The 21,475-nt window shown below is 46.8% G+C and overlaps 1 protein-coding gene across 1 annotated transcript in view; it reads left to right on the top strand.

Annotated features, from left to right (window-relative positions):
* The window catches only part of PLXNC1 (plexin C1), a 152,188-nt gene that overhangs the window by 122,203 nt on the left and 8,510 nt on the right, over nt 1-21,475 (top strand). Inside the window, exons 22-27 of the mRNA XM_043447429.1 lie at nt 3,606-3,783; nt 6,167-6,270; nt 16,730-16,784; nt 19,107-19,138; nt 19,236-19,343; nt 20,523-20,686. Of these exons, the coding sequence (XP_043303364.1) occupies nt 3,606-3,783; nt 6,167-6,270; nt 16,730-16,784; nt 19,107-19,138; nt 19,236-19,343; nt 20,523-20,686 (641 nt within the window). The remainder of the gene's footprint in view (nt 1-3,605; nt 3,784-6,166; nt 6,271-16,729; nt 16,785-19,106; nt 19,139-19,235; nt 19,344-20,522; nt 20,687-21,475) is intronic.

Here is a 21,475-nt window from a genome sequence, read left to right as displayed (position 1 = left end):
TAACAGGCAACAGCCAGTACTGGCCCATGACCCTGGGGTTGGGAACCCCGTCTTAAGATCTCTCCTAGCCCTGGCCCCTAACACTGTGCCTCTATGAAGGACTCTGGTGAAGTGGGTTTTGAAGGGGAGGTTCCATGGGGAGTCTTTCATGATGAGAAGCAGAGGCCCAGCATGAGCTTTCCAAGCCGGGGGATCGGATTATGAGGAAGGGCCTGCTCTGAGGTCCCCCAGCTACACTTGCACTTTCAGAAACTGCTGTTGGAGCCCTAAGCGTTAGCGGCATAAAAAATGAACACAAATCAATTTGTCTCTGAATTTACTCTCTGAATTCCCCATGGACTCTATAAAATGCCATTTTACCCTTTTCCACCCATCTGACTGTGGAGGCAGTGGTGGATTTACATTATTTTACATCCAGTTACGGGTTTATTTTTTTCCCTTTTGGTTATGTTTTTAAGAAGAACGTTTATTGCCTATAAAGAGGTGTTTTTGTTGAAGACAATAGTGCCCTTTAGGTAGTCATAGGATGTTATTTCACAAATACCTATGAAACTGTTAAACAAGCTGGGATCGCTGGAGCGCTGCTTAAAATGGGCTTTTCATTCGCCTTTACCTTTGGAGGTTCCATGACAGGTTTCACCACCATGGCTGCTACTGGGAAGGAGACCAGCTGGAGAAACACAGGGAGACGTGGGCAAGGCCACCCCGACCGACTGTACAGGGCAAGGCTGCCGTTTGCCCCCCCAGCCCCTCCGGGAACCCCGAGTGTGCGGGAAACGCAGCTTAGGTCTTTGGTCATGGCCCGACCTAAGACAGATTCCTGGTGGTTCAGAGGGCTCCTGGGCTGTAGGCGGGATGGGGAGGAGAAGGAGGGAGGGTGCTTGGGTGGGAGGGACTGAAGCTGAGGGGTTCAAGGTGCACCTCAGACTCACCACTCACAAGCCGTCTCCCTAGAGGCAGAGGCCTCTGTTTCCTCACTCAGAAAGTGGGGGTAATAATAATATTACAGCACCCTTCACTGGGAGGATTAGAAGAAGCAAGTCTGGAAGTGCGTTTGGCAGGGTGCCAGGGTGAAAGTGTTATTCGCTCAGTCATGTCTGACTCTTTGTGAGCCCATGGACTGTAGCCCGCCAGGCTCCTCTGTCCATGAAATTCTCCAGGCAAGAATACTGGGGTGGGTTGTCATTCCCTTCTCCAGGGGATCTTCCCCACCCAGGGATTGAACCTGGGTCTTCAGCACTGCAGGCATTTTCTTTACCATCTGAGCCACCAGGGAAGCCCAGGAAATGTCACTAAGAAGGGAGGTGAGAAAAGGACTGGGCTTCCTTCTTGCCCTTCCCGCTGCTTCTCACCCGCTCAGCGGGTCGGGGGTCAGGGTTCTGCATCCCTGCCTGGTGGGCGGCTGACCCAGGACAGGAATATGCACTGAGAATGGTCAAGGGGGCCACTCTCTGGCTCAGGAAAAGGGAGCTCTCACAGGCCAGACCGAGACCGCAGCTTCACCTCAGACTCCAGCACCAAGTACTCAGAGTTTCAGTCTCTTGGTGAGGACCCGACCAAGATTTACTCTTGCACAACTGTGAGCAGGACTGTAGGGGCAGGCTGTAAAGGCAGCAAACATGCCTCTGAGCAGCCCCCGCCCATCCACCCAGAGCTTCGGAGCTTCCCCCCCCACTCCCTTTGTCCGGGATCTTTAAGTCCTACCTCCCGAGTCATTCGCCGTTCTAAGTGTGATGTGATTAATTCGGTTCATCATCTTGGGAACCCTGGGAGGCAGTTATTGTTGTTGTTCCCACTTCACAGGTGAGAATCTGAGATGCAGAGAGGTTACCCAGCTAGTTAGTGGTGAACTGGGCTTGAACCCGGAGTCTGACCCAGAGCGGGTGTTCTGCCCTGTTCTCCTTCTGGGCAGCTTGCTCTTGACTCTGGTAGAGACCCTGGCAGTGGCGACAGGGTCCCAGCTGCTCAAGGCTGGCTGAGTCTCTGTTTCCCTGTGAAGGCATGCTAATACTAACAATAATCATAGTGATGACTTACATGAAATAACAATCTGCCTGTTACGTTTACTATTATCATCATCATTGAGCCTTTCCCAGCAGCCCAGCTAATGCCAAGCATTTGACATGTATTATCTTTTTAAAAAGAATATTTATTTGGCTGCACTGGGTCTTAGTTGTGGCATGTGGGATCTAGTTCCCTGACCAGGAATTGAACCCTGGCCCCCTGCCTTGGGAGTGTGGAGTTTTAGCCAATGAACCACCAGGGAAGTCCCGAGTTACTTTATTTAATCTCGATAACAACACTAGGGGGCGAGGACTATACTTATATACTGCTCTTCCCTGGTAGCTTAGATGGTAAAGAATCCACCTACAATACAGGAGACTCCAGTTCGATCCCTGGGTTGGGAAGATCCCCTGGAGAAGGGAATGGCAACTCACTCCAGTATTCTTGCCTGGAGAACCCCATGGACAGAGGAGCCTGGTGGACTATAGTCCATGGGGTCGCAAAGACTTTCACTTCACTTCACTATTCTTACACCCATTTTAAAGTTGAATTAACCCTAAGGCTCCCCATTTACCACATTATTTGTGTTTTCATTTTTTAAACATTTCCAGCAGCTAATCATTTACATGCCCTCACTGTAGCCAGGCTCAAAAACTCGAAATAACTGCACATTGGCCACCACACCCAGGTCCTCTGGCTCCATGATTAACAGGGTGCCTTAGAATCTGAACTGTATGTTGTGCTAATTACAAAACACTCAGCACTTGCCTGAATCAGCTCCACTGAGAATCCCGAGTATGTAACTTTGTTGTTTTAGATCGGTTTATTCCTAGGCAAAGTAAACCTGAAATTGCTTTTAAATTCCTTTTGAAATATTCCCTAGTTCTGTGTTTTCACACATTCACCAAAGCCTTACTTCTCCCATTAGGCTGATTCTGAGGTTTTGCTGCACGGGGAGAATGTTAACTGACAAAAACCATAAGTAATGGTGCTGAACTGTAAAGTAATTAATGCAGGAATAATGGCACAGAGTGGGGATCTCGGTGTTTTAATGAGAGCTCAGGAAACTGCCTGGCTGAAGCTGGTTGAAAGTGGAGCGGGAGAGGAACGTAATCATAATCACTGCTGCTTATTAAAAAGTGACCTCTTTGGCGTGATCAATATGGAGACCTCAAAACCTTTCCTGTCACCTGGAACTTTGCTTCTAAGACTCTGTGGGCCTTTTAATAAAAAAGATAGTCCCCAGTCTACCCTCATCTACTGTGAAACTTTTCCAATATTTTTTTTTCTTTTTTAAGGGTGAAATTAGAAATCACCATTTTTAGAATATTTATGTGTGTATGTATGTATATATTTTACCCTCAAATATACTTATTCAATGTTTGCTCTATAATGAGAGTTTTAACTTTCTGTTTTCCTTTCCATTATCCCTGAAAAGAATGGATTATGGAAAAAAGATTAAAGTAGGTATAACGCGATACGGTGTTTGCTAATGTGCTATCAGAAGTATTAGTAGGACTTGCCAAGGTTTGTGTCTTTTATGAATGCCTTTCAGATTGCAATTATCTAATAGACTTGGAAACCTGTTTGTATTCTTGCAGGCATTAACTGTCACCTTTGAAAAAATCCCAGAAAATGAGAGTGCAGATGTCTGTCGGAACATATCAGTCAATGTTCTGGATTGCGATACCATAGGTCAAGCCAAAGAAAAGATTTTCCAAGCATTCCTAAGCAAAAATGGCTCTCCTTATGGACTTCAGCTGAATGAAATAGGACTTGGTAAGGCAATACTATTTTGTCCCAATTCCCTGATGAGGATCCCTCCCACCATCCCTCCCTCCCACCAGGCCCCCAGCATGTAGCTGTGACTCTGTTTGCTGAAGCTTACTAGCCTGGAATGTTCCCAGAGGGCATGTCTAGGGACCCAGAGATTGCATTGTTCTCTCACAAGTATCATCCTACAAAACCAGGATCCTTCAAAGAAGCTGTTCTTTTTTCAAAAAAAAAATTATGTTTGTAAATCAGATTCATGAGATTGCTAACCCTGAGACCCAGTGAATTCACCTTGCATCAAGAAGTACAAAAAGGTGTCAACCTCAGGCCTTCTGTATGTGTTGCGTTTCACGTTGGCATTTGATTTGTTTGTTGTGATACGGAATATGTCATTAGTGGGTGGCTCAGACTCTGGGTGTGAACCCCAGCAGGCTAGAAAGGTCATCTTCCTCTCTGCTAATCGCATCCTGCATTAAGTATAGACTCCATCCTCCCCCACCACGAAGCAGCATCTGCTCGGAATTCATTTTCGGGCTCTATTGGTATACTGCAAAGGCGAGCATATGCGTGAGCGAGCTAACAGGGCTCCACTTCACTCAAATGTTCATCAACATTTTAAAGTTGAGCTCCACGCAGCCCTCCCAGGAGACTGTCGTGGGATTTTACAGCAGATAATGGGATAGGGAAAAAAAGAGTCAAATCGGTGACAGACAGCATAACAAGGTTCATCTCTCCTGCACATGCAGTTGTAGCCTAGACTAAGCAGGCAATTAAATTCATCCCACCTGGCCCTCCAAGGCAGACCCCCTGCTAAAAGGCCATTGAGAGAAACCTGGGGGCAGGGTCTGGCCCCATGAGTGAAACCATGCAAATGTATAGCAGTTCCAAGGCCTGGCTTCAAGGGAAACGAGGCCACTAAAGCACTCTCATCCACCTGTCTTCTGCTTCCTTCTGTTGGCTGGACTGTGGGCACTTCAAGACCGTGTGAGCTCATTTGGTTGGAGGTGGGGTCAAAGGGCAGCCCCAGTCAGGCAACCATGACATAACCCTGGACCATCAGCTTCCTGGACCTGCGCCTGCGTCTCCAAGTGTCACTCTGACTGCAAAGGCCCTTGGAGCCAAGGCCCATGGGGAAATGGCCCCGTGACCTCAGTCCTGCTGCTGCCAAGTCCATAGTACCATCCTCACACCATCTAGGGTTTCTGCCCATCAGGTGTTCCTGGCCTCTGGTGTGGGGGGTGGGACAGGGAGCAGGACAAGCCCCCTAGAAACTTCCCATTATAGTCTGATGGCAAATGGCTTCTGCATGTCTGCTGATCTTCCAAACTAGCTCCTTGGCTAGCCTCAGAAAACTAAGACATAGCCTTAGATACCAGCCATAAATTGTATTAAAATCCGATATGAGAAGCAGCTATGTGGAGACCTCTCATAGCAGAGACTCACACAGGCCGATGCCCAGAGGGGCAGGAGGCATCATAAATAAGGGGTGTCGGCCTACCTGGGATAATGGGAACTGGTGGGACCCAACTTAATTGGTGAAAGCCACCAGCTAGGTAAGGGGGCAGTGTGATCAGTGTTACCAGATGATCCAGTTTTTTTTTCAAAAGAGAAATCACAAGTCCTAATTTTTATGTGCAATCTTCTAATCTTTAAATGTTGGTTCTGAATTGATATTAGAATATAATAAAACATGGTGCAGGTTCACAAAATGAAAAAAAAACCACATCCGTGGGCCACACTCTAACCCTAAGGCACAAGCTGGTGACCTCTTAAAGGAGCTGAAGCCCTGATGCTGGGGTGCCAGCCAACCAGCACACCCCACACGGGGATGGACAGGTCGTTCCCAGAGCACCTGCTTGTGAACACACAGGTAGTAGGCATGCAGGTTTGCTTTTGGAATTTTCTGAAGAGTTTAATATCTTGGAGGATGCATTATTTTGTCTTCCTTTGGCTTTATTTCCAGGGTTAGCCTCAGAGTAAAAGCTTCAGGAAAAAAATGTGATCTTACCTATCAGAGCCCTAAACATAAAAGTAAAACAGAAGAGAACGCAGGCTACTGGCCTGGCTGATAACATCTCCAAGCCTTCAAAGCCACTTTATTTTAGCCTTATTGTTTAGCCGCTAAGTCGTGTCTGATTCTTTGCCATCCCACGGACTGTAGCCTGCCAAGCTTCTCTGTCCATGGGATTCTCCAGGCAATAATATTGGAGTGGGTTGCCATTTTCTTCTCCAGGGGATCTTCCCAAACCCTGTCTTACTTACAGCAGACAGGGATCAAACCTGTGTCTCCTGTAAGTAGTAATTGCAAAAGTGACACATTAGTATGTTACATTTCTGTGTCATTTTAAAAGAAAGCAAAATGCTCTTTTTTTTAAAAATTTTTTTCCAGAGCTTCAAGTGGGCACACGACACAAAGAACTTCTGGATATTGACAGCTCCTCTGTGATTCTTGAAGACGGGATCACCAAGCTCAATACCATTGGCCACTACGAGGTAAGAACAAGGTTATCCCCAGCCCGAACTGGGGCTTAGATCATGTCCAGGACCATGCAAATTGTTTGAAAATTACAAGATCCCCACCAGTTTTCTGGAATCATTTGAAGATTGCTTGTTTCAGGGGCAGGAATTTTCCTTACTTGTTCATGGTCTGGGATCTCCTTTCCCGAGCTGCGATTTTCACAGGATCCAGTCACTTTCTATCCTGTGGTTTAGGTCGGAAACTTCACCTTTACCAGATCCTCTGGACTGTTCAGTGGAAGAGGCGTTGTTGAGCCTGACACTGGACAAAGCTATGTGAGTTCTAAGTCACACCACTGTCCATTACTGACCTGGTGACCTCTGTGTAGGGTCCTTTGTTTCTGAAGAAGTTTTACATTTCCTGTTTGTTTGAATATTCAGTGATACCTCCTTGGCCTCTGACCCACTTGCTGGGTGAGTGTTGAGGTGGGTGAGGGGAACATCTGACCCAGCAGAGAGCTGAGTGCTAGAGAAGCGTGCTCAGAACCAAAGGGGGGAGGCAGGGGAGGTTCCTGGACACCACGGGATCCCGGGAGTCATTCAGTAAATTACCCGAATCTTTGTTGAATATCCACTCTGTGCTAAGAGCTGGGACGGCATGCGAGTGGAACAAAGTCTAGGTCCCTGGCCTCAGACAGCCTACAGCCCTGGGACCAGGGTGGGGGTGGAAAGGAAAGAGGAGGCAAGTTGTGAGGCAGCATCTTACAGTTTAATAGTGCTATGACTCAGAGCATCCAGGAAGGCTTCCTGGAGGAAGCAGTGACTCATCTGAGACCTGAAGAGTGAGAACTTAACCAGGCCAACATTCCCAACAGGGAAGGGGAGCGTGCTTGCTCTTCTGCAGAAAGACTTTTAGACTAGCTAGAACTGGAGAGGGGCACAGGTGGCAGTGAGAGCCAATAACAGCCAATGTTTATGGAACGCCTATCCTGTGCCAGTTGCTGGTCTCAGCCTTTCCCTTTATTTCTGCAAATTCTATCCACAGCAGTCCTATGAGGTAGGGACTGTTATTAACCCACTTTATAGATGAGTACACGGAGGCTCAGGGAAGTGTGAGCTAGTCAATAGCTAGTCAGTGGCAGAGAGAAGTTGGGACCGAAATCTTTGGGCTCTAGGGCCCATAGCTTAACCAGCACAGGATGGCTTCTCACAGTAGAAAGGCAGAGAAGTGGGAGGGAGGGGAGCGGGGAAGTGCAGACCGTGCAGGCCTGGCAGCTTCGTCCAGTCTGGGTGTTATGCCCAGCACAGTGGGACACCATGGGAGGATCTTAAGCAGGAGAAATTTGTGTCTCAGGAAATGACTGTGGCTGTGTGTGGAGCATGGATGTAGGGGGTGCCAATGGGGAAACGGGGAGGCTCTTTAAAGGATTTCGGGTGAGGAATGATGTTGACCAGGAATGACACTGTGGCTCTGGAAAATGAGGCAAGCAGATGAATTCAGAGATGGGCGGAAGGTACAAGCCGTGAGCTGTGTGGGTGGGGGAGGTACTGGGGGGAGGGTGGTCAGGAAGGCATGGGGATGGCTGGGTAGATGCGCAGATGCCCTTGCAGAGCTGGAGAAGCAGGGGAGCAGCTTCCCAGGCCCTTGGAGAGTAGCGCCCCGTCTTTCAGGGCTGAAATCCCATGGAGACGTGTCTGCACCAAGAAGGCCTTTGGGGCAGGCACTCCCCTCACCCAGACAGAATCTGAGACCAATCCTTGCCAGGGTTTCCTGGACAACCGCCGGGAGCAGAGGACCCTCTCAGCCTTGGGCTCTTTGGCTGAGCGGGTCTCAGAGCCGGGTGAGAAATTGTTGCTTTGGGTAATCCCTGGGTGGGTGTTGCCCCTGCAGCTTTTGCTGGAGGGCGCCCCGCAGAGAATGTGCCCGGCTAACAGTTTGTCCCTGTCCTCACCCTTCTGCATCTTAGACTTTCCAACCTTGGTATCATCTTGCCAAGAGCTGCGGCGCCTGTAGGGTTTTTAAAAATTCTATAAAGTTCAAGGAACTTTCTGGAAGTACCTCTGCCTATCGGTGGGCCACGTTTGGAGAAGCGCTGCTCCAGAGGAAATCTAAGGGCTGGGAAAATTAGAATCAGGCTCATTCCGCCTTCAGTCTGCATTTGAGAGCTGCACCCCCCTGCTGTCTCCTCCTCCTGTTTCTGGGTGGTGGGCTTATCTGGGCAAGTTTGGCAGAAACACAGCCCCCAACGCCCTCCTTTGGTGTCTTGAGCCACGTGCTGGCCTTGCTCAGCTGTGCAGAGAGGGCCGGCCCGCCCTGGTCAGGCTTCTCGGTGCCCCCTGGCCACCATGTGGCAGGCAGTGGGCCCCAAAGGAGTAGGGGTGTGGCCGCTCACTGGCACGAAGAGGGCAAGGCAGGACGAGACACTCCAGCCGGGAAAGGGGAGATCCACGCCCGCTGTCTGCAAGGTGAGGGGAGGACTGTCAGGAGAGAGGGGACATCAGTCTTCACTGCAGACACAGCCGTGCTAGACCCCGATCTGCTTAAGGATGATAATGAAATTAATCTGGCCTGTAGTCACTTCCCGTCCCAATGATTTATTGGCCTCATACCCTAGCGTTGCCACATGGTGGTAATAAATGACAAGACTAGGACAGAAGGGCTTAAAGGATTCTCCTTACGTTTAAAGAGCTAAGCCGTAAGGCAAATAAACGCAGAGAGCTTGAAGGAAACTGGGGAGGTCAACGGCCGCATGCTCTCTGTGCCTGGACCATCCCATATGCTCTGGTTTTCAGAGACTATCATATATCCAGCCTCCTAAATCTACACCCGCTTCACAGCACAGTCAAAATCTGGAATCATTTGACAGGGCTGAGCTGAAGCTTGCTTTTGCCCTTTCATTAAAGAAAAATTTTCTCCTAGAACACTTACATTTCCCTCCAAAGAGACAGGGCGCTAATTATCACTCTTATTCATTTACTAAAGCGCTCTCATTTGAGTCACTGTAAGTGCTTGAAAGCGAAAAACTATATTTCATTTAAAAATAGGATCTCACTCGGAGTCTTAAGTGATTCAGACTCACCTCCCTCCAATTAGCCCAAATTAGTGAGGTTTTCGAGTTAATCTGTAGCGAAGGCCAGTTCCTCCTCCTATCTAAACAAAGTCCCTGCTGCTGGAGTGTGCGCCTCTCTCGCCTCGTTCTGCCCTCAGGGCAAATAGAGTGTAGCTGGTCTCCTCCGAATGATTTACTGTCCGTGTACTTGAAGAACCAGTTTCTCGAAGGGACATGACGGTGCAGCGAGAACATAGCATCTCATGGGTCCGATGCCGCCTCCGGAGCCCCAAAATACCAGCAGTGCCCCCTCACCAGCAGGATGGCATCCTTGCCCACCCTGGATGTCGGGTCGCTTTGCACAACTGTGGCAGCCAGTGCCCAGCACTGCTGGAGGGCATAGACATGATCGATGTCCACTCAGCCTGTGTGTATTACCCTCGTTCTCTATCGGGTGAACACGAAAGAGCAGAAATTCCTGCTCCAGTCTTTGAGTCCTGTGCAGACAAGGGGCAGAGTGACACCTTTACAAACCCATGAAGCCAGAGGCATCTTCTCGCCATCATTAGACCCTCCCGAATGCCTCTTTCACTATTGCCCACTGTGTGTGTTTACTACGAGGGGGACTGTGCTATGCTCTGGAGCCAACGCGGGTGACTGTGTGAGTCTGTAGAGGGTGTGAGGTCGCTGGTCCCATGTGACTGTGGCAGGATGCTCTCTCCCGGTCCAGGCTTGCTGCAGCTGCCCCCACCCCTGCCGTGTGACCTCTCACTGCACCCACATCCAGCCGTTGGGTGGCATCAAGTTTGCAGGACAGGTGTTGTGTCCGGCAGGAAATCTGCTCTACAGATCACACCTCTCGTTCTGAGCTGTGAGGTTTTGAGGGCAGAAGAGACGTTTAACCAATGTGTTGCTGAAGAATGTTCCTCCTAACGGGGTGGAACTCCGTGCCGGTGCTCCCGTGGTCACTGCTAACACCAGAGTTGTCACTCACATGACATTTAAAGTTCAGAGGAACATCCCCAAGGTCAGTGGGCGTTCCGGTCAGGTTTGTCATCTGTGGCACAGGCTGTGGGCTCCATCTTTGGACTGTCTCTAAGGGTCTCGTATAGCACGGATGACTTTAGATTCTTATTTACCAGAAAAGTGGAAAGCTTTTAGTGTGCTGGGCACTGTTCTAGGAGCTTTCACGAACAGTAGCTGCTTCATCCTCTTTGTAGCCCGGTGAGGTAGACACTGTCATTATTCCCATCCCGAGGCCCAGGGAGGCTAAGAAACTTGGCCACACTCCCATAGCTCTCCTCACTGATGCCCCAAGGCTGGAAGCAGATGAAAAAGGGATTGCACAGAGGCTGTGCCTCTGCTCAGCGCCGGAGGGGTCACCTTGCTCAGAGTCGGGCTTGCAGCCCACGTTCCTAGCCTCTGAAGCAGCCTGACTGGAGAGCTTAGGAGAAATTCTGGTAGTCATCTTCTCTGATGTCAAATTCAAAAGGGCGACTTCTCTTCAGATCTTATGCTGAATCTCACGTCTGTGAGTTTATCAGAATGCTTCCTTATGTCTGATCCTTTTTTGACATCCTTTAAGGCCAATACTCCTTGAAGGCGACAGAAGTTTACCCTCATCAGAGGGAAGCCTCTTTCAGGTATCCAAGGGCTGACAACTCCAGTGCAACAAAAGCCTGGGGAGCTTAGGCTCCTCATCGCACGCTCACTGGTGGAGCCCAGGCTCCCACCTCGAGGACTAGCTCGGGGCTCCCGCCGTCCTCAAAGCAGCTTTGTGTCTGGCCCAGGGCTGATCCCAAGCACACCAGAAAGAGGCCGGACCTCTGTTGTCATTGTCACTAGTGTCAGGAACCCTCCAGAGCTCTGTCCTGGGCGGTGGGAGCATCTTGGGTGGTGTGATGTGTCTGTTGAGAACGTTCTAATGGCCCCTTCCAGATGCTCTGCTGAGCCCTGAGTCTCCTCTCTTGAAGGACTGAGCAAGGTTATCGCTTGGGCTCTGAGAAAGAAAATAGATTCCTTTTTCGTCTGCCTCTAGCCTTGGGATGTCAGTGAGAAGAGCTGAGGGGAAGGCGGGAGAGCAGTATAGATGAGTGGTTGCTGGGACAACGTTAGTTGAATAGGGTTCTGTTTTCACAAAATACCATTTTAGGAATGAGAGATGCCAGTAAGGGTTTCCACATGGAGCTTTGTAGTGACTATTGTGTTTTTAGACTTAAAGAGAAAATGTAATGGTGGTTCAGACCCTACTCATAATTTTCCATAAAATTCTTAGGCTAAAGTTCCAGCTTTCCTCTTGGGCCAGCCGTTTGAAATTGATACTGTCTTAGCCTTCCCTGACGGCCCGGTGGTTAAGGCAAAAGGAGAAGGGGGCAGCAGAGAATGAGATGGTTAGAGAGCATCAGCAGCTCCACAGGCATGAATGTGAGCAAACTCCAGGAGATAGTGAAGGACAGGGAAGCCTGGCATGCTGCAGTCCATGGGGTTCCAAAGAGTCAGACACGACTAAGCAACTGAGTAACAACCACTAGTGGTTAAGACATCCTGCCTCCATTGTAGGGAACCCAGGTTTTATCCCTGGTCAGGGAACTAAGATCCCACATGTCTTGCAGTGCGGCCAAAAAAAAAAAAAAAAAAAAAAAAATTTAAAAAAAAAAAGGAAAGAAAGAAATTGCCAACATTTGACCATTTTTTACTTTCAAAATAGTTTCGTCAGGTTAAGTTCAACCTTATATTTCTAGAAAATCTGTTTTTATGGTATAATCATCAACTTGTGGCATTAAGACAGTATTTTACCACAAAGAAATCTCACCTTCACTTACAATTTGAGGGTGTGTTGCTTTTATTTCAGAAGAAACCTCATTTTATTTTTTAAAGGTGTTCTTTAGTGACTCAGTCCAGTTCAGTCGCTCAGTCGTGTCTGACTCTTTGTGACCCCATGGACTGCAGCACACCAGGCTTCCCTGTCCATCACCAACTCCCAGAGCTTGCTCAAACTCATGTCCATCGAGTCGGTGATGCCATCCAACCATCTCATCCTCTGTTGTCCCCTTTTCCTCCTGCCTTCAATCTTTCCCAGCATCAGGGTCTTTTCCCTGAGTCAGTTCTTTGCATCAGGTGGCCAAAGGATTGGAGTTTCAGCTTCAACATCAGTCCTTCTAAATGAACACTTGAGACTGATCTGCTTTAGGATGGACTGGTTGGATCTCCTTGCAGTCCAAGGGACTCTCAAGAGTCTTCTCCAACACCACAGTTCAAAAGCATCCATTCTTTGGCACTCAGCTTCTTTATGGTCCAACTCTCACATCCATACATGACCACTGGAAAAACCATAGCTTTGACTAGATGGACTAGTCCCCATTTAGTGACTAGTCCCCATTTGATGAGCTTTAGTTCAGTGTACCTTAGATTTAGTTATGATTTCTGTATTTTTGGCTGAGCTGGATCTTCGTTTCTACGTGCAGACCTTCTCTAGATGCAACGAGCAGGGACTCCTCTTCGTTGTGGTGCACGGGCTTCTCATTGCAGTGGCTCCTATTGCAGAGCACAGGCTCCAGGCGCGTGGGCTCCGGTCGTTGCAGCACATGGGCTCAGTAGCTATGACTTGTGGGGTTTAGAAGATGGACTCAGTATTTGTGGCACCTGGGCTTAGTTGCCCTCCAGCATGTGGGATCTTCCCAGACCAGGGGTCAAACCCATGTCCTCTGCACTGGCTGGTGGATTTGCCACAGTGGACCGCCAGGGAAGTCCCGAAGCAACTTTAAATTGATGACATGGGTCCATCTCTCCCTGTGTGGTCTCAGCTCCTAATTCCGATGGTAGAAAAGTCTGCAGTCATCTTTGCCTCATTCCAGTGAGGGCCAGTTACCTTCATTGGACGGGTAGGACTTCGATGTCATTTTGAATCTTCGAGCACCATGAGACTGGAAGGAATTTAATGTGAAATTGCTGTGTGTACCAACTCTGCTCTGGGCTGGAGAAACATTCCTGCCACAGATCCATCTAGTGACATTAATCTTTCTTTGATTTAATTTGTTATTCATGCCTAAAGTAGGGGCCCACAGAACGCTCCCAGCCTCACAGGAGTATGGGAGGATTAACGAGCCACTCTTAGGAAAGCTTTTGGAGCTCCCAGATATAACAAACAAAATCATATATTTAACACCTTGAATTCTGTGGCACTTTTCAAAATGGCATTTCTGTCCTTCATTCAGCAGCAGCTGACTTTTGTGCAAAACCGAAAGTGGAACCCTTTACCACCCACCCCCAACAAACATCTGTAACTAAACTAGTTTTCTGTCTTTATAACAGTGTTAACATGTCACGTGGAGGGAAAAATGTGCCAGCCCTAGAGCCTCTGTGAAAGTTAGACATACCCTCGCACACATACATGCTCACACACACACAACTCATCCTCTAATAAAATGCTTTTACACTTGCTCTCAGGAGATAATTTCAGAGTAAAATTTCCCCAGTACAAGCTGCGTCTGCGCTGTCTTAATGCCTGAGCTCCGTGCCAGCAGCGAGTCATTGCCAGCTCTCGAAAAGACATTTGAACTTTTGGCTGTGCTCCTTATCGGAAAGCCCATCCGTGGTGTTTGTGATTATAGAGTAAGGGTGCTCGCTTTTGGCAAAACAAAGCATCTGACAGTAGCAGAGTATTGGCTCAACACACAACGGGATCCATTTGGGATTCATTCTTTGACAATTACCCAGAATGAATCACCAGCTTCCTTTTATAACAAAGGTGTTTATTGGCTTAGAAACAGAGCATATCCAGCTCTTCATGGGGAGGGATTTTGTAATGATGTTCAGACATTCTCATAAACTCGGTGTCTGAGTATTGCTAAGGGGGTGCCTGCACAGAGCGTTGACTTTAATTGCATCAGAAATGGAGGAGAATTGAAAAATCAGCCAGAAAACAATGAATGGCTCAAGGGGAAAGGAGAGGATGTTTGGTAATAGCAGCAGGGTCCAGGAGCTCAGTACGACTTTAGAATCCGTGCATAAGACACTTTGCAGAGGCCAGGAGGCCCCCACCAGCCCTGCCCAGGGCCCCCTTCCCCCACAAGATGTCGGGAGCACCAGTAGTTGGAGGCTTCTGGCCTAGACTTAGTGACTGGCTGGACCCTGTGCTCAGGGGCCTTCTCCAGGGCCGGTGCTCATGTTCCTTCCCCGTGGGGACAACCTTCGAGAGATTAGGCTTTAATCCTTTGGTGTTTGCTGAGCCGGTTTGTACATTCTGATAACCAACATGCCACAGGCCAGAAACATTCCAAGTTTTTACTTTTTTTTCCAAATGGGGGGAGGCCAGGTCCAAATTAATATTAGAATTCAGAACAGCCTTAGAGCTTTCAAGTGCAGGGAAAAATCACTTGGCTGATGACAGTGTTCAGAAATGACAGGGTTAACCCTCCAGTCACATCCCAGAATAAAAGTGAGGATTTGGGTATCCTCGTCCTATCGCTTCTCCATGGCCCCTTTGTCTAGTATTTCTGTGGACCAGCCCCTCAGAATAATTTACTCCTCCAGTGAGCAAAGCCTGCCCTCTTTCTCTTAGCATCTAGGCCCCCTTGGCCTGATGGGCCTCTCTTCCTCTGGTAAGTGTGAGGAAGGGTTACACCAAGGGTTCCATGGTCCCCAAAGGTTCTCATCCCTCAGAACTCTTGATATTATCTCCAAAAGAGGCTACACATCAGGGTTGAAATCACATCAGTATGGTGAAAGCATTTGTCAAATGCATACATTTAAAATCCATGACAGTTTTTGAAAACAGCTGTGTTGGGATATAATTTGTATATCATAAAGGTCACCTTTTCAAAGTGAAAGTGGTTCAGTGGGTTCTTGGGAACATTTGTGGAGTTGTGCAGTTGTCACCACAATCTAATTTTAAAACATTTTCATTACTTCAAATAGAAACCTTGAACTCATTAAGAGTCACTCTTCATTCCTCCAAAGGCAACTAGTAATCTACCTTCTGTTTGTACAAATGTGCCCATTTTGGACAAATCATGATCTTTTGTGACTGACTTCTTTCACTTAATCATGTTTGTGAGATCCATTCATGTTGTAGCATGTGTCAATACTTCTTTCCTTTTATTGTATGGGAATATTTTTGTAGTGTGTTCATTCACTAGAATAATAATTCTTTTAAAAGGACAAACTGCTGGTAGCTGCAACAATGCAGATAAATATAAACATGATAGACCTTATATTGACCCTAAGAAGCTAGACACAAGTGTACGCTGAATGATTCCATGTACGTGAAGTTCAACAACAGATAGAACTAAACAGTGGTGATGGAAGTCGGAAAAGTGATCACCCCTGGGTGAGGACGGGGTGGTTATTGATTGAGACCCATAATAGGGGTACTTCTTGGAACCTTGAAGTATAATTTTATATCTTACTGTGGGTGGTGGCTACACAGGTATATACTGAAGTGAACACTCTTGAGCTGTACACTTAATACAAGAACATTCCTATAAGTCATGTTTAAATTTTAAAGTTTTTAAATTTTTAAAGTTTTAAAGTTTTTATTTAAAAGGGTATGCAGTTTTACGATTTTTACAAGCTTCTTTTAAAAAGATAGAGACCTGCAAAAAAAGAGAACAAATTATAAGTGTCCTGCTGGATGGATTATCACAAAGTGAGCCTATCTTACAACTCCCACTCAGATCAAGAAATAGAGCGTTATGGGCACCACAGATGCCCCCTCATGACTCTCCTAATCGCCACTTTCTCTTCTCCAAACATTTAAATCATAGTTTTGACTGGGTTTTTTTGTTTTTCTGTTATTTTTTTTTTAAGTTAAATGTGAATGGAACCACACAGTGTGCATTCCATTTTGTGAGGATTTTGGTTCACCAGTATCACTATGAGGTTCATCCATGTGGCATGGAGCAGTAATTTGCTCATTGTCATTGTCTTATCATAACCTGTTTTATGAATATACCCCAAACTCTTTATTCATTCTACTGTTGATGGATATTGGGGTTGTGAATGCCAGTATGGGGCACTTAAAAGTTTACCCTCAGGATATGCACATGTATATACCTAAATGTGATATTGCTCTGTCATAGGGTAGACACCAGGCCAGTTTTTGAAAACTTGTTTCAGCATTTCTTTATATAGCAGGAATCCCCTCTTCAAAAAAAGAAAGTGGTCTAAACAGTCCCTACTCCCAAGAGACTGGGCTGCCCCCAACACAGTCGACTCCTCCCCTTGCCTGCCTCCTTCACAAAACCACAAGCTCCTAGAGGGCAGAGACACTATCTTGCTCATCACTGTAGCCCCAGCCTGCAATGCTCAGAACATAGGAATTCTTAATAAATATTTGATTGAATAAGTGAGAGAATGTAAGATCCATCCAGCCATCTAATTCCTGAGTGAAGTTGAGAACTACATTAAATTTTGAAAACTCATCTATTTTTTATCTTTGCTTTCAGATATCAAATGGATCCACTATAAAAGTCTTTAAGAAGATAGCAAATTTTACTTCAGGTAACCAACATAATGTTAACCTTTTGTTCTCAGTCTATAAAGTATTGCTTTTTGCCTCTCAGATGTACTGTCACAAAGATGAGATTGAGTTGTTGCTATGCAATTCTCTGATTGGAGGAAAGCCATTTTGATCTGTTTCTGGTCCTAAGAATGTGAGCTTTGCAAAGGGGGACAGGAAACAGTAAACAGTGGTTGCTGTGACTGCCTGGCACTGAGGAAGTTGCTATCATTAACCACCCCTAAACACAGGGCAGAATCTTAGCCATCGCAGCTCTTTTCCAACTCCTCAATAGGATGGGCGCTGACAGAGGGCATCCTCCTGGCAAACTGAGGGAAGCCTGCAGATTATCACACAGCCCTGCAAGCTCTGAACAAATAAGATAATTCACTTAGTCCAAAGCTCCTACTGATGGACCAAGGACAGAGGGAGCTTTGTGGGCAAAGTTAGTCGGCCAATCTCTAAACTCTCTTCTATGTCCCTGATAGCCTAGGGGCAGGAAAACACTGCGACAGTGCCTTGAGAAAATCCTGAGGTCTATGCTGGGCTTCTCTCTAGAGAAATTATATCCAAGCCAAGACAGTCAGCCCTCCTCGGCCCTCAGAGAGGTTCTGGGCCTCACCAACAGGACCTGTTCACACACACACAGCTGGAGGCGGGGCTTCCCTATTCCTGGATTCAGTGGTAGGAGCAGCCTGATAGGACCCAACACCTGGTGCATGCAAATGAGGAATGCAGGGCTCCCAATGAAACGGTTAGGATGACTGGGAAGCTTGTAGGACACCCCTTGGTAGGTTGTAGGACATCCCCACCTCCCAAGCCCCCATCTACTCCCAAGTCAAGCTATATTGAGAGAAGCCATCTTGCAGTGGGCGGCTGTCCTTCTGGTCTGGGGTTGGGGGAGGGGTTGGTGTCCTTATGCTGTAATAAGTGGCGGAGCTATGTATTTTAGGCTTCAAAGACTATAGTCTTTTGAGAGCTTGTTATTTAGAGATCTTGCATTTGGATCACTTTGTGGTCCTTAAAGGTGGTCAGCACCTCTGCTTCCTCCCTGTCCACTCCCTCCTTACTCTCCAAAACCCTTGCCCCTCTGTCCTTTCATCACCCTCTCTGTGAACATCCCAGCCCTGGTGAACCCCACTGCTCCCCTTTGCTGAACCTGAGTCTGGGCCACCACATGGGAGAGGTCTGCGACAGCACAGCTCAGTTGCTATAAATTCCCATCTGGATCTGGACCCTCGACGCACCCTGTTCCCCTTTGTGCTTCTCCAGAGAGCTGACTGTTCCCTCTGACCCCATGTTCTCTCCTCTGATCCCCACAGGCTTCCCTATCAGCAGGTGACTTCACTCAGTACCTCACAGAGAAAACAGAGATCAGAATGCCTTCAATAGCCAGCACCACCCCACCCTCCCTCCCTCTCTCCCCGGTCTGCCAGTCCCTCCTCCTGGCTCCCCAGACGTGCCAGGACTGCCCTTCCCCCCAGCCAAATCCGTTTCCACCTGGGCTTTGCGTCCCCACTACTATAGTTTTCCACCAGCATTTTAAGGTGTTCTAGTCTCTCTCGTCTTCAAAACAAAACCCAACTGCCTTGCTTCCTCCTTCCCCTGCGTTTGCCACTTCCTTTTCAGCCACATTTCTTCTCAGACTGTCCGCTTTGTGCTGCTCCATCACTCACTCTGTGACCTCCGCCTGGCTGCCCTTCTCTTAGATCCTTTCCACCTCAGGGTATTTGCACCCACCCTTCTCCCCATTTGGTCCTGCGTGATCACTGTCCGTTCATTTAGGTCCAGCTCCAACATCCCTCCTCAGAGAACCTCGCTGATTAGGTCCGTGCCTTGTTAGATACTTTCCTAGCATATAATTCTCCACAATCCTTATCACAAGTAAATTAAACAGCTAATTGTGCAATTAGTAGAAGTCTCTCAGTGGCTAGGATGTGAATTCCTTTAGGTGAGAGCTAGGTCTTATTCATTGCTGTCTGCTTAGTAGCCCCTGGCACACAGTAGGTGATCCAGCTCTATTTGTTAAATGAATGAGAACTGAACCTTGCCTACCCCACACCCCAAGTGATGGTTCAGCCTCTGCTTCAACACTTCCAGGGACAACTCCAGTCCCTGGCCCATCCTATCTTCACACTGTTCCTAAGGTCGTAAGACGCGGGGGGGGGGGGGGGTGGCATGTGGAATGTCGCTAAGAAAAGCTCGGGTGGGAGGGCTCAAGGAACTGTTCTGTTTCTCGCACACGTGGGGCATCTTATGGGAAAGCCATTAGCTTGTGGTGGTTTTTAATGCACTGTTTCTCTCCCTCTTTCCGCGGCGCTCAGATGTGGAATACTCAGAAGATCACTGCCACTTGGTGAGTTCAGGCTTGCTTGTGTTCCCGCTGAATCGGATGCCTTCTGCAGCACAGCGCGTCTCCTTGGGTAACGCTGCTTCTGCTGTCTTCCCTTTAGATTTTACCAGATTCGGAAGCGTTCCAAGATGTGCAGGGAAAGAGACATCGAGGGAAGCACAAGTTCAAAGTAAAAGAAATGTATCTGACAAAGCTGCTGTCCACCAAGGTACACTTACCATTCTGGGAGCGCTTTTACGGCTACCTTGGGGGTGTATGATGTGTTTGACTTAATTTCCACTGAAGTGTGAAAATGTTACAAATCCCTTGTGCCTTCTAGCAAAGCAAAATGAAAGTTTAAATTGTAAACACTTCCTACCCCCTTCTTCTTCTTCCTCACAAACTGCAAAGATAAAGCACTTTACAAATTTCTACCACAGCATCTTCAGTCAGGGATTTAATGTTGTTCCCAAGCCCTTAACCCACTGCTGCACTGTTATTTTTTAGGTTGACAGCATAATTATTCCTTTTTGTTTACTTGTTACTATAGATGAGCAATAAAACTCCCTCTTTAAATTGCAAATAAAATGAAAAGGGGGGGGTGGTCATTTTAAAATTAAGAATTCTGTTCACATATAAAAGTGTCAGATGTTTTAAAAGCCAGTCGAATAGGAATACCAAATTGGGAGCAAATTTTCCTTTATCTAGTTTTAGTGGTATTAAACAGAAGTCTGTAGTGATCCATTTTTTCCTGAAATGACTAGCAATATAAGTGCTATTATCTACACCTGGTCCTAGTTTTCTGCTGGGCATGTGTCTTCAGATTATAGCAGAGTGTCTGCTTGGAGCTTAAACAAATCCATTAGACTTGTTTGGTGGGTAGAGGACAGCCAGAATCTCTTGGCTTTTCTCATCTGTCCCACAGAGCTCTATTTGTTTTTTATAAAACAGTCAGATGCTCTGGAAAGTACACAATAAAACCCTATGGTGGAAATATATGCAACAGGAAAAATTCTGGGAACCAAGCAACATCATTTGAGTTTTTCCAGGCTGAACATAACTAATAAAAGCCAAACATCCGGGGCTTCTTGGTTTATGTATACAGCCCTATAACTGACATTTCAACTGCTAGCAGTTTCAAAGACAGCTTCCCTGTTGCCTAAACAATGTCATTATCAGCAAGAAGCTTATGCACCCGATCTAAACCTGGGCATGGATTTTTAGGACCTTTGTCTTAAACACTGAGTGCTGGCCTTATTTGACAACTGTACATACTTTCTGTTTAGCTTGTTTTTCTGTTTTGTACATCATTATCTCTGAACTTGGATTTCATTTTTCATCATGTATTCAAAAACCACTATCCTATTTTATCTTTAATCTTCCAAGTCTGATGTGTTCTATCTTTCAGGTGGCAATTCACTCTGTGCTTGAAAAACTTTTTAGAAGCATTTGGAGTTTACCCAACAGCAGAGCCCCGTTTGCTATAAAATACTTTTTTGACTTTTTGGATGCCCAGGCTGAAAACAAAAAAATCACAGATCCTGATGTTGTACATATTTGGAAAACAAACAGGTGGGAACAACAATAGGTGATTACCGACTTTTAAGAATCTGGGACAGAATCTTAACTAAAAGAAGGGCATGGATAGTTACAGAAGGATTATCCCTATATTTGAATTTTTTGGCTTGGCAAGCTAGCATGTCAAAGCAGTTTCTTATTGGTAGGTACTGTTTTTAAATAAAAACGATTCCTGTGCTGAGAATCCTATTCTTTAGGTCAAAGTAAATAAACTCTATTATTATTACTTTAAACAAGTTTAGCTTGACCAGTAAATGATGAGAAATTAATATTTTGTGGTTTTATCATAGTTTTACATTAGAGAAGAGTCTTTGTCCCTCAGAGGATTCATCACTTAGCAGTTTCCAAGCTGTCTGTTGTATAAATTTCTGCTTTTATGTGGTCAAATGCCATGAGAATTAGTCAGAGGATTATGTTTTAATACTTTACCTTGAGCTGAGGCAAGGTATCCAAATTAAAATTTCTCACTAAAGAAACATAGCTCATTACCTCTCATTCAAATATTTTGTGCATGAGCTGAATGAGACTCAGTTATTATGTAACAGAACTTCTCAGTGCAAGCTCAAGCCCTTCTAAGCATTGAGGTTAGCCAGACCATTTTAAATAAGTATTAAAAGCTCCAGGCCTACCTTAACTGTCTACTGTGGCTCCCTCCCGCCCTTTGCTCTAGCCTTGGCTTCCTAGGCCCTGCCATCTCACTGGGCAGACTGTAGCGTGTGACCAAGGGCACTAGTCAGGACAGCAGAGCTGCTGAAAGGCCCAGCAGCCCCTCTGATGGCGACA

Source organism: Cervus canadensis, chromosome 25 (assembly GCF_019320065.1).
Source record: "Cervus canadensis isolate Bull #8, Minnesota chromosome 25, ASM1932006v1, whole genome shotgun sequence".
Lineage (NCBI taxonomy): Eukaryota > Metazoa > Chordata > Mammalia > Artiodactyla > Cervidae > Cervus > Cervus canadensis.
Note: the sequence above shows the minus strand (reverse complement) of the source record. Positions and strands in the feature narration are given on the sequence as shown.